Raw genomic sequence first — 12,147 nt, forward strand, 5'->3', positions numbered from 1 at the left:
CACATACCTCCATAGAAGGGAAGAGCTAGTTTCCAAAGATGAATACTGCAAGTGCAGAGAAAGGAGAGATAGAGGGGAGACCCGGGGCTTTGTTTTTTTCTATTGGTTACAGAGAGCAAATCCTGTGAATAAAGGTATGTGGATGAGTAGGTAATAAACCAGCGTACATGTATATAAACCTATGGTTTTATTATGGGTGTCTGGGTTGAGTTACCTGGTTGATATATGATCTCACAGTGTGAATGCTCTGGAGAGGTTTAATGGGGGCAACCGTAGGATATTTAGAATTGTGATCCCTTTAGTATAAAATAGAAAATAATGATCAGTTTCTCAGGAGAATCTGTCGATAAGTACATATAGCACTATAATGGATAATGTGGCTACCTTGTAGTATTATTTATAATTGTTTCAGCAGGTATAGGGATGATACGAAGATCCGTCCTAGGTATATTGTCTTTAATAGTAGTACCAGAGTCTATGTCCTGTAGATCAAGGGACATGGGCGATTAATAAGCATATGTTGGGATTGTGGTAGAGCTTATATAAGAATAGGATAAATTACCTTATTGGACTCCACGTGGAGTTTTAAGGTGTGGTTTCTTATGTGTGTTAAGTCAAACTTTATAGCTTGTAGTCCCTTCACGGAGATATAAGTAGATCGGTTAGAAATTTACATACATGTGAGATCACATAAGTATAATATATGATATCAATACCTTGGAACAGTAGTGACTGTTTAATGCCACGTGTTGTAAGGGGTAATTGGCAGAAGGAAATTTGCTACCATCTAAAGAGAGTAATTTATAACAGGGGTTAATATACTGGAGATCAAGTCCCAGGTAGTGATACCTATAGTCTAGCTGGAGGTAGAGTCTCAAGAAGTAATACATATTACCTGTAATATCCTCACTCAAGGGGTATGCAAGGAGAAGGGTTAAGGGTCCCTCTATAGAGTAGATGAAATAAGGCATATTTAGTGGTTCATAGAGGAGGAATCCGAAGTAGAGAGGTGCAATTTAATGACATACCTGATGTGCCGTCTTCCCGGACTGTGGCCGATGCGATGCATGGCTGGGTTTGCAGGCTATTTAGCTCTGTAACCCGGAAATCACGTCAGACGCCGGCGCATGCGCAGTAGCGATATGCGCTTGTATTAGAGCATGCAAGGTACCGTTAGGTATGTGATAGCGGCGTCCGCGCATGCGCAGTGTGCAAATTAGTGTACTTAGAGGAATAACAGTGCTGGGAAGACGTTTATTTTGTATGTGGGTGTAATGTCTGTTTTACGATTGTATTTAATGGAGTGATTAGGAGAAAGAGACTGGGAATGAAAAGGAGGAATGAGTTCTAGAGGACATCATGTATAAAATTATATAGAGCATAAATAATGTAGAACTGGAGATGGTATATATAGTTAGATGATGGATATATAGTTTCAGATACAGTATATATGTGAATGCAGGAACATATTAATAAGAGATACATAAGAAAATTTGAAAGTAAGGACATTTAACAAGATCCCTGTACAAGCAATACATTCAAATGGTTTGATGGAAGATACGTGGAATTTTGGAATACCTGATATGGGTATGACCTAAAGGAAAAGTTAGGTTAATGCATACAACGCAGGGTCCCAATATGCTAAAAAGGTGCATAAACATTACTGTGTCTATAGTACTATATAGTGGTGCCAGTTTATACATTACCATCTATCAGTGAGTGTACGATGGAGGCAGAATAGGTGATGGTGGTGATTCTTAGGTTTTCTGCAAAGAATATCATGAAAAGATTAGTATAATTGCAAAGATGTCCTGTGGACTAAAAAGACAAGATAGTATTAAGATTAAAGCGGCCAATCCATCTCTCTGTTGAGCCCTTTAGGTGTTAAGGTTTGCAGTTTATGGATCCAGAAGCTTTCTTACCCATGTGGGCATACTAACATGGTAAGAGGGCGGACTAGTCAGGGGATATAATGCCCCTGCGACTAGTTCCCGCGCTCATTAGCATAAGATAAAAGATCTTTAGAAATTAGAAATTTTAGAAACTTTTTGTAAAGATCTCTTTATCTATGCTACTAGATGCAGGGACAGTTAGGCAAGAATTAGCAATATGCACTCAGAACTGCTCATGGTTCCTGGTGCATATTGCACCTGACAGGTTTCCTTTAACCCTTTAGGTGCATCACAGGAATTAAAGTAATATGGAAGGAAAAATGGAACATTTTCCTGCTTCCCACAAAAATGTTACTTTAGCCCCAAATTTTACATTTTCACAAATGTAATAGCGCTTCATACTTACTGAGGCTCTGTCACAGCTGTAATTGCTTCCGCAGCCTCTCCTTCACTTCCTGCGCTCATCATTGCTCATCCATATGCACTGCTTTCCCCACGCACTGGCTGTATTGGCGTCTGTGGTTGGTTGCAGTCATACGCATCCCCAGCCTGTGTGAGAGCGTCTGACTGCAACCAATCACAGGCGCCAGTATGGCCAGTGGGCGGGATATGCAGTGCAACTATCTGCGGGTCAGTATCGTGGTATGAAAATAAATAAAATAAAACAATTGGTGTAGGGCCCCCCATATTATGACCCCCACCACAGATAAAGCCTACAGCTACAGGCTGCAGCCCCCAGCCATGCACTTATCTTGGCTGTGTATCAAAATAAGAGGAACCGCATCAGGCTTTTTTAAATTATTTGAATAAATAATTTAAAACAACGGAATGCCGTCCCCCCAATTTCGATACCCAGCCAAGATAAAATCCTGCAACATTGAGCTGGTATTCTCAGCCTGGGGAGCCTCATGGTTATTGGGATCCCCCTGGCTAAGAATAGCAGTCTACAGCCCCCCCAGAATTGTCACATCCATTACATTACCCGGCTCTTACCGATTACCCTGGTGCGGTGGCAATCGGGGTAATAGGGGTGTTAATAACAGTGTACAGCTGTCATCCGGCCCAGAATTAGTGATGGGTAGGGGTCTATGAGATCCCCCATCACTAATCTGTAAGTGAAAGTAAATATACACAGACACTGAAAAAATCCTTTACTTGGAATAAAAGACAAAAAAAACATTTCTTTCACCACTTTATTAACATCCAAATCCCTGCAGGATAGACTTATATGGGGACCGGAATCCGTCCTGAACCGGATTTTAGAAACCAGATCACTGGGATCAGCCGGTCCCAGTTATCTGCGAGTCTGCTCATCACTAATAGCAGATACCATGTCACATTTGGAAAGCCCTTGACGTGCCTAAACTGGGGAAAACCCCACAAGTCTCCCAATTTTGGAAACTAAACCCCTCTTGCGTGCTAAGCAACTTAAACCTACAGGTACTTTACAGAATTTTAGAGCGTTGAGCCGTGAAAATAAAAAATCACATTTTCCCACAAAAATGTTGTTTTTGCCCCAATTTTTCTTTTTACAAAGGGTAAAAGGAAGAACAGGAAGAAATTAATCTTAAAATTTGTTGTGCAATTTCTCTTGAGTAAATTGATATTTCATGTGTGGTGGAAAACTACTCTCTGGGCGCACGTCAGTGCTCGGAAGGAAAGGAGCAACATTTCACTTTTGGAACTCAAAATGGGCAGGAATAGTTGGCGGACACCATGTGCCAGAACATTGCAAACTCCCCACAAGTGACACCATTTTAAAAACTACACCACGAAGGAATTTATCAAGAGCTGTGGTGAGCACTTTGAACCCACAGGTGCTTCACAGAATTTTATAACGTTGAGTCATGAAAATAGAGAAATACATTTTTCCAACAAAAATGTTGCTCTAGCCCCAATTTTTTCACAAGGGTAAGAGGAGAAAATGGATCATACAATTTGATGTGCAATTTCTCCTGAGTGCAGTGATACCCATATAGGATGGAAAACCACTGTTTGGATGCACAACAGTACTTGGTAGGGAAGGAGCACCATTTGACTTATGGAACTTGACTGGAATAGATAGTGGACGCCATGTTGCTATTGCAGAGCTCTTGCTGTGCTTAAACAGGGGAAACCCCCACAAGTGACCTCATTTTGAAAACTGTACCCCTCAAGGAATTTATCTAGAGGATGTGTTGCATATCTTGAACCCACAGGTGCTTACCAGAATTTTAAAACATTAGACTGTGAAAATTAAATTTGATGCTTTTTTTCCCCAAAAATGTTGTTTTAGCCCCAAATTTTTCATTTTCGTAAGGGTAACAAGAGAAAATGGACCACATAATTTGTTGTGTAATTTCTCCTAAGTAAACTACAGAGATAACCCATATATGGTCAAAGACTCTTGTTTGGGCACACAGCAGAGCTCGGGAAGGAAAGAAGAAGCACTATTTCATTTTTGGAGTGCAAAATTGTCCATAATAGATTGTAGATGCCATGTCGCGTGTGGTGAGCCACCAAGGTTCCAAAACAGTAGTAGTAATATTACTTATAAATAACATAGAGTACTTAGTAACACTGTTTTTGAACAAAAAAAGTGTAAAAGTCTCCCACCACAACAAAGTGTACCTCAATCGGGATGGCCCTATCCTGTAGTATTAAAACCTCACCTTGTGTGAACTGACCTCGATGGGTGCAGAGCAGGAACGGGACCTGACTAGTTCAGACACCAGAAATACCTGGCTCAAAAAGGGGGAGCAATGCCAATACTTGTACAACGTACAAGGAGCTACATAAGCAAAGAAACGAGCTGGAGCAGAAGCTAATATACATTCAACACATGATCACACTGTGGCCACTTAACAGAGAAAACCTAAAATAGAAACTGGTGTAAAAGCTTTGATGAATCTGGGTCTTAGTTAAATTGTATTTTGGGTTTATATATTACTTGATATCTATTTTATAATGCATGTGGTCAGTTTATTTAAAATCAGCTTATATTTTTCAAAAGATTTTTAATTTTTTTGCTTTAGGGTGTAATTTTCCAGTTGGCATGGAGAGCAGAATAATATCCGATGAGCAGATTACTGCATCACATTATATAGGTAAGTAAAATTTGTACAGCTCATTCAGATGTCTGTGTTTTATTGATGGTTTTATGGATAGAACACATACAATAAAAAAAGAGAAGAAAATGGAGACGTATCCAATTTAGATTCAAAGCACAGAGCAAAATTGCACATTCAAGTCTGTGCATGTGAAAAGTGGAGAGCATCCACTACAGAGTGGTGTCAGTAACTGGCAGGAGACTAGTGCCACCCCCATAAGTGACATCACTGGTCTCTGCCAGGTATTGACACCGCTCTGTTGGCGGCAGATTATTACTGATCTGAGCTGATCTGACTACAGAGCGGCCGCTGTTGCTGTACTGTTAGCATAGTGCATTGCTCGCAGGGAGAGACACAGCACGGACGAACACAGCCCTGAAATGTCACTGATGACACTTCTTTTCAGGGAGGGGTTAGAGGTTGTGACAGTGGCCACAGCCTCTGCCCTCTGCTTTGATTGCTTTGTTTGACTATCCCAGCATGAACTGGGATTCTCAAACGAACCGTCATCAGACATGAAATAGGAAAAAAAAATAGAATGGCATGTAAATAGTGTAGTTAGGAAACCGTAGGACAATTTTAATACAAGTATATTAGAAAATAGCTTAGATTATAGCTTTAAATAGATAGGGATTTACACGGAAATTTACTTTGACTTCGGACCACCTCTTTAATATTTCCTTTTCTACGAACCTATAGGTCCTATTGTGATTGCAAAAAATTAGTAATATCAAATGAATTGATATATTTTCTTTTTATTTTGAATAGATAGTTGGGAGCCCAAGTTAGCCAGGCTGAACAATGTAGGCTCATACAACGCATGGAACGCATATCTGAATAAATCCTCACTGCCATGGATTCAGGTACTTCTAATTGCTGAAATGATCATTCTCTCTCCTATAAGATCTTCTCTTGCCACAAATAAATGAAAACATTCATTATAAATTCTGAATAGAGTCTGAATAGTTGAATTACTTTTGTCCCTCTCACATCTGAGGGTTCGACCAGTGGCACAGAAATCATGAGGCCCCATAGTAAAAGTTCTACCAATTCAGTTCACCCAATATAATATCACAAAAGTGAGTATACCCATTACATTATTGTAAATTTTTTATTATATCTATTTATGGGACAACACTAATGCTACATTAATGGCTGTGTTGTTATTTAGAGGGCACACCAAATTTACACTTTTATACAAGCTACTTTACATTTAGTGATGAGCGAGTACCAAAAAGCTCGGGTGCTCGAGGCTCGGGCCGAGCATCCCAAGATACTCGTGTACTCGGCCCGAGCACCGAGCCCAATGTTATCCTATGGGAGACCCGAGTATTTTTGTGAAATCACCCCCGGCAGCATGTAGAAACCAGAAAACTGTAAATTAAAAAAAAAAACGTGCGTGTGTGTGTAAGCGTGCATATATATATACACGCGGAGTGGAGTGCGGGAGGGGCTGTAGCCGAGCGGGGAAGTGTCGGGCTAAAGGCACGGTCATGCTGTGCGGGCTGGCCAATCACTGCAATTCCACAACAGGGCTGTGGCATTGCAGTGGTCTGCCAGCCAATCCCTGCATAAGGGATGGCTGTAAAAAGAGCGCCAACATGAAGACCACGAGTACAGCACGAGTATCACGAGATTACTCGGTCCCCGCCGAGTAGCCCGAGTACATTGATGCTCGTGCGAGTACCGAGTAGTAACAAGCATACTCGCTCATCACTATTTACATTGTATCAAAATGTCAGATCTTCAGTGTTGTACAAAAATCTGAGGAGTGTATTCACACTTGTGAACAATTACTACTCACCTCTCCCCGTTCCCCCGGCATGCTGCACTGGTCTATGTAATATGAGCAGGTGCGATGTAGGAGTCTCAGAGTCACTGGCAAAGGCAGAATTATGGATCATAGGACCTTCGGCTCCACGATCCACCATTCTATTCATCAGTATTGACGTCTTGAGGATGTGGATACCGCTCAAATGGTGATCACATATAGCGGCAATGGGGTCCTGTGCTGGGCAGTACTGGCCCGTCTAAAGCGGGCTTTACACGCTACGAGATCGCTACAGCGATCTCGTTGGGGTCACGGATTTTGTGACGCACATCCGGCCGCTGTAGTGATGCCGTTGCGTGTGACACCTATGAGCGATTTTGCATCGTCACAAAAACGTGCAAAATCGCTCATCGGTGACATGGGGGTCCATTCTCAAATATCGCTACTGCAGCAGTAACGAAGTTGTTCCTCGTTCCTGCGGCAGCACACATCGCTCCGTATGACACTGCAGGAACGAGAAAGCTCTCCTTACCTGCCTTCCGGCCACAATGTGGAAGGAAGGAGGTGGGCGGAATGTTTGCCCCGCTCATCTCCGCCCCTCAGCTTCTATTGGGCGGCGGTTCAGTGACGCTGGTGTGACGTCGCTGTGACTTAGAAAGGAGGCGGTTCGCCGGTCACAGCGACGTCGCAGGGAAGGTAAGTAGTGTGATGGGTCCGGGCGATGTTGTGCGACACGGGCAGAGATTTGCCCGTGCCGCACAACCGATGGGGGCGGGTACCCACGCTAGCGATATCGGTCACGATATCGCAGCGTGTAAAGTGGCCTTAACTCACAGACCCCATAGCGACCACATGGCCTGCCACTGTGGATGGTGCACCTAAAGATATGACGCTATGGGGCTGATTTACTATTACTGTCTTAAAGTGAACCCTTCATTAGGATTTTCTACCCATAATGTGGAGGAAGAGAATAAAGACTTCTACACCACTGAGTGAGTGATAATTGTGTACTGGGCTGTACTATTCCTAGATGAGGATCAGTGTCTCAAACTAGTCTGAATAATTTAAATATAACCTGTGCCACGATAAAAATGTATTTTTACACTAACTGCTGCAAAACATAGCTATAATAGGAATAAGTAGAAAGTTGTTAGGAGGCCAGAACAGAGGTAAATCCTGATTACAGATTCTCTTTAAATATGAACAGTTCATTCTGCTCTCAACAGACAAGATGCATAATTATACTTTGCTCTGTGAGCTACCTGACCTGGACTCCAGCCTGATAAGCTTTAGCAAACAACCAGTTAGATTTGTGATGCATTTAGCTAAAAAAATGAGATAAATGCCATGTAAAGATCCCTGAGTTCTCCTCTTGTTGCCTCTCTTTTCCATTTTGCACTGTGTCGCCCAGGAAAGGGGGTACTCGGTCCTGGGCAGTTGCAAATGGGATTGTCACTTCAGGTGGCTATTGCCCGGTCTCGTGCCCTGGGGACGCCTAATAAAATGAGGTATTTACAGGGGATAATAGAGTTAATGTTCGTGACGCCACCTGCGGGTTGCGGTTAAGAATGGAGAACTGCCGCTGCTCAACGTGGGTACTCCCGGGGATGGTAATAGTGGCAGCTATGGTGGTAGGCCCTCCGCAGGTAAGGCTGTGCCTGGGAGATGTATGGTGTATAATGATGGAGACCACACCTGGTTAACTTTAACAGTCTCTACTCACATGGATTTGCTGGTTCCGGTCCCAGGAGTATCAGTGCCAATGTAGTGACCCAGGTTGCTCTATCCATGCTCTCTGTAGATTGAGTCCCCGTAGCGTGGAGCATTTGGGAACCCCGACTGTCCCTTTTGGGGTACAGTCTCCTTCTCCGTACGGCGGGCAGTGCGGACCCTGCGGGGAGGTAAGTGTTCGAACCCCGATCCTAGTTTACTGCTGATGCCCCCGGATTATTTGGTTCAATGAAGTCCGTGCAGGTATTTGCCAAACCGTTTGAAACTTGACATTTGACCTAGAGCCCTGCGCCCCGTGTGTGCTCAGGTCCCAGCGGTATCTCAGTACCTGTCCTAGCGACCTCTCTCCTGTGCCCCCGGGGTCACCGTTACATGGACCCAGCTCAGGCACGTCCGCACACCTCTCCTGTGTGCTCCCCTCTTCTTGACTGCTCTCTGACTGACTGACCCATCCCACCAGGCTGGCTATAACCAGGGACTTGTTCCCATGGTGACCATCCCCTTACATGGTTAACCCTTTATGCACAGTGTGGGGAGGAGAACTAGGATTTAGATGTGTGTTGGTGGAATCGGCACTGCTACTCCAGGTCCCAGGGGGTAGGTCCTGCATCCCCTAGAGGATGCAGTTCCTTGAAGTGCCCTGAGGTTCTCAGGGGCGCTACAACTGCTTTACTCCATTGCAGAGATATTCATATTTGTTGCTTTTGGTGTGTAGCATATGAAATCTCTGCTTGCAGGTCAGCTGGGCATTTCTTCAGAGTTTTCTCTGGGTGGATATGCTGTCACTCCTCCCTCCCAGATGCCTCAAGCACTGTTCAGCAGCCGATCTAGCAGTCTCAAGTGCTGCTGAGCTGTCATTGGCAGTGTCTCTGAGGGAAGGGTGAAAGCACATACCACCAGAGAGGACTCAAAAGAAACACCCAGTTGTACTACAAGCAGAGATTTCACATTGTGCGCTCCAAAACCAACAAGTGTAAGCAACTCTAAAATGGAGTGATGTAAAGGAAAATGGAAAAGAGCTACAGGTTAAGGGAAGCCCAGAGATTTTTACAAGATGTTTAACTTTGATTTTGTGTGCAAGTGACAGGTCCTCTTGAAGGGGGTTTTGTTTTCATAGCTTTCTGGCTTCTAATGACTTGTCCTATGTTACAATTATAAAACTAGATGTCACTCACCCTCCAGCTCTCTTCCACTGCTCTAGTCTCTGATTACTGGCGACAGGGGGTGACATCACAGCTACAGCACACATCACTGCTGCAGCCAATCACTGGGCTCATCATCTAGTTACATTTACATCAACAAAGGCACTGCAGCTGTCGCGGGCGGTGAGGGGGGGTGCGCTGCTCGACCGCGCTCGCGGCTCGGGTCCGGCTGCTGCTGCTTGGTGGCTCGAGCGGTGGGTCGGATCCGGGGACTCGAGCGGCGCTCCTCGCCCGTGAGTGAAAGGGGTTGGTTTGGTTTGGGAATGTGGTTTGTGACGCCACCCACGGGTCGTGGTGAGGTTGTGGCACCACCGCTGCTGGTGACGGGGTTCCCGGGAGCGTTGTTAGGGAGCAGCTGGGATGTTTTCCCCTCCATGGGTAGGGGTTGGTGATCCCGGGGCCCGGTAAGGTGGAGGGAGGAATGCAGGGTAGGTGAGGTGCAGGGTCGCGGGGGCAGCGCGGTGCCTGACAGCACGGTGGTACTCACTCAGCCAATGATGAATACAGAGTCTCCGGTAAAACAAACGGCTGGATAGACGGGTCCCGCAGCCGGCTGCTGTGGTTACTCCCGGTAGGTTGGTGGTGGCTGCCTTTCCCTGCACCTGTTGTGTATCTTCGGTCCCGATGGCTTCCCACTAGTAACCCGCTCCCCAGCTTGGATGTGTGCCGGAGGAGCCCCTTTTGCCCGCAGGCTCTGGCCCTGGGAGCTCTAGCTCTGGCGGTAGCTGCCCCTCCCTGTTCAGTTTGGACGGTTGTCTTCAATCGGGTCTTGGTTGCTGGGAAACCCCAGAGGTTCCCGTCGCTAACGGATTTAACCAGTTTAACGGCGACTCCTAGCCTGGTCGGGGTCCGCAGGCCCTGCCGGTTTGTGCTGGCTTCTCTTCGCTCCCCGGTTCGGTACCGGTGGGCCACCGCCCAGCCCCGGCCCTACGGTTCCGCGTCGATAGGCCACTCCTGCAGACGGCCACCACCATCTGCCAACCTTGCTGTATATGCCCGGGCCACGTACCCGGACACGGTCAGTCTGCTCTTTCTCCTCAACTACCACTTCACTCCTTCAACTTCACTCTCCCTGACTGTTGTGACTTCCTTTCCCGCCTCCAGGACTGTGAACTCCTCAGTGGGTGGGGCCAAATGCCTGGCTCCACCCCACCTGGTGTGGACATCAGCCCCTGGAGGGAGGCAACAAGGATTTGTGTGTGACTGATGTGCCTATCTGGGGTGTGGGGTGTGTTGTTGCAGTACCTGTGACGACCTGGCTTGTCCAGAGCGCCACATTGCCAATGATTGGTTGAAGAGGTGATTTGGGTTGTAGTTGTGATATTTATAGGTTGTAGCCATTAAAAAGATACTGCATCCATCTTAATTAGTTTAGCCCAGCAGTAGCCCCTAGATTGCTATCACCAGGAAGCCCCTTTAATTCACATTGCCTACATTTGTACCATTGCTCAGATTAGAGAAGGATTGGATTTGTGCTGATTTGCGGCCTCTGAATGAAAGCAAAACTGTATCCCATTCGCTGACAATAAATAAATAACAGAATTAGTGAGGATTTGAAAAAAGTGTATTAGAGCGCATAGTACTTTACATTCATACAGTGATTAGAGGGTACTAGTATCGCAATGTCTACATAATGTACTGTAAATGTTTGAATAACCTACACCTATCTTAACCTACTTAGTCTCCTCTAACCCCCGTTTTGCCTAGAGAGGAGGCAGAGGCCTCACTCTACCACATCCAGGCAGGGTACGTTCTTTTTCTCACTTGTCATCCGCGTGCAATACACATTTTTTTTACAGTAGCTATTAATGACCATTTACAGATTGCTGTTGCAGAATTGAAAGGTGTCCGTAAAAGATTGGACGCTATACTGCCTTTTGTAACTAGTCTCATTCAATTTACAGAAGAAACTAGTGCATGCTGCAATTTTCTTCACGCTCAAATTTGGTCAGTGAAAAAAATTGTCCATCTGCACTGGCCCATTGAATAACATTGCTCCGAGTGCTCTCTGTTTTTTTTTAACATTGGATCAAAAATGCGATTGTGTGCATGAGCCCTAATGGGAAGGCATAACCCATTAAACTTTATTCACATAAAACCAGAAACCCTTTATGTTTAATTTACAGATTTCTACCTAATCAGAAAAGCTGGTCTAAAAAAATACAGCAAGTGAAATAAATATTGAACACGTCATCAATTTTCTAAGTAAATATATTTCTAAAGGTGCTATTGACATGATTTTCTCACTAGATGTCAGTGAAAATCCATCTAATCCACTCGGGCTAAGAACTCAAACGATAAATTAAATAATACGTAATAATGAGAAATTACACAGGGGAAAAAGTATTGAACACATGAGGAAAGAGAGATGCAAAAAGCTATAGAACTTTATAACACCAGCTGATATCTATTAGCAATAAAAAAAAATCTGCCACTTATTGAACAAATATCAGCTGGTTCAA

At 44.6% G+C, this 12,147-nt stretch overlaps 1 protein-coding gene across 1 annotated transcript in view; it reads left to right on the plus strand.

Annotated features, from left to right (window-relative positions):
- F5 (coagulation factor V) overlaps positions 1-12,147 on the plus strand; it is a 158,797-nt gene that overhangs the window by 123,528 nt on the left and 23,122 nt on the right. Inside the window, exons 20-21 of the mRNA XM_075335550.1 lie at positions 4,907-4,978; positions 5,750-5,844. Coding sequence (XP_075191665.1) covers positions 4,907-4,978; positions 5,750-5,844 — 167 coding nt within the window. The remainder of the gene's footprint in view (positions 1-4,906; positions 4,979-5,749; positions 5,845-12,147) is intronic.

The sequence above is a fragment of the Anomaloglossus baeobatrachus genome, chromosome 2, assembly GCF_048569485.1.
Source record: "Anomaloglossus baeobatrachus isolate aAnoBae1 chromosome 2, aAnoBae1.hap1, whole genome shotgun sequence".
Taxonomy (NCBI): Eukaryota; Metazoa; Chordata; class Amphibia; order Anura; family Aromobatidae; genus Anomaloglossus; species Anomaloglossus baeobatrachus.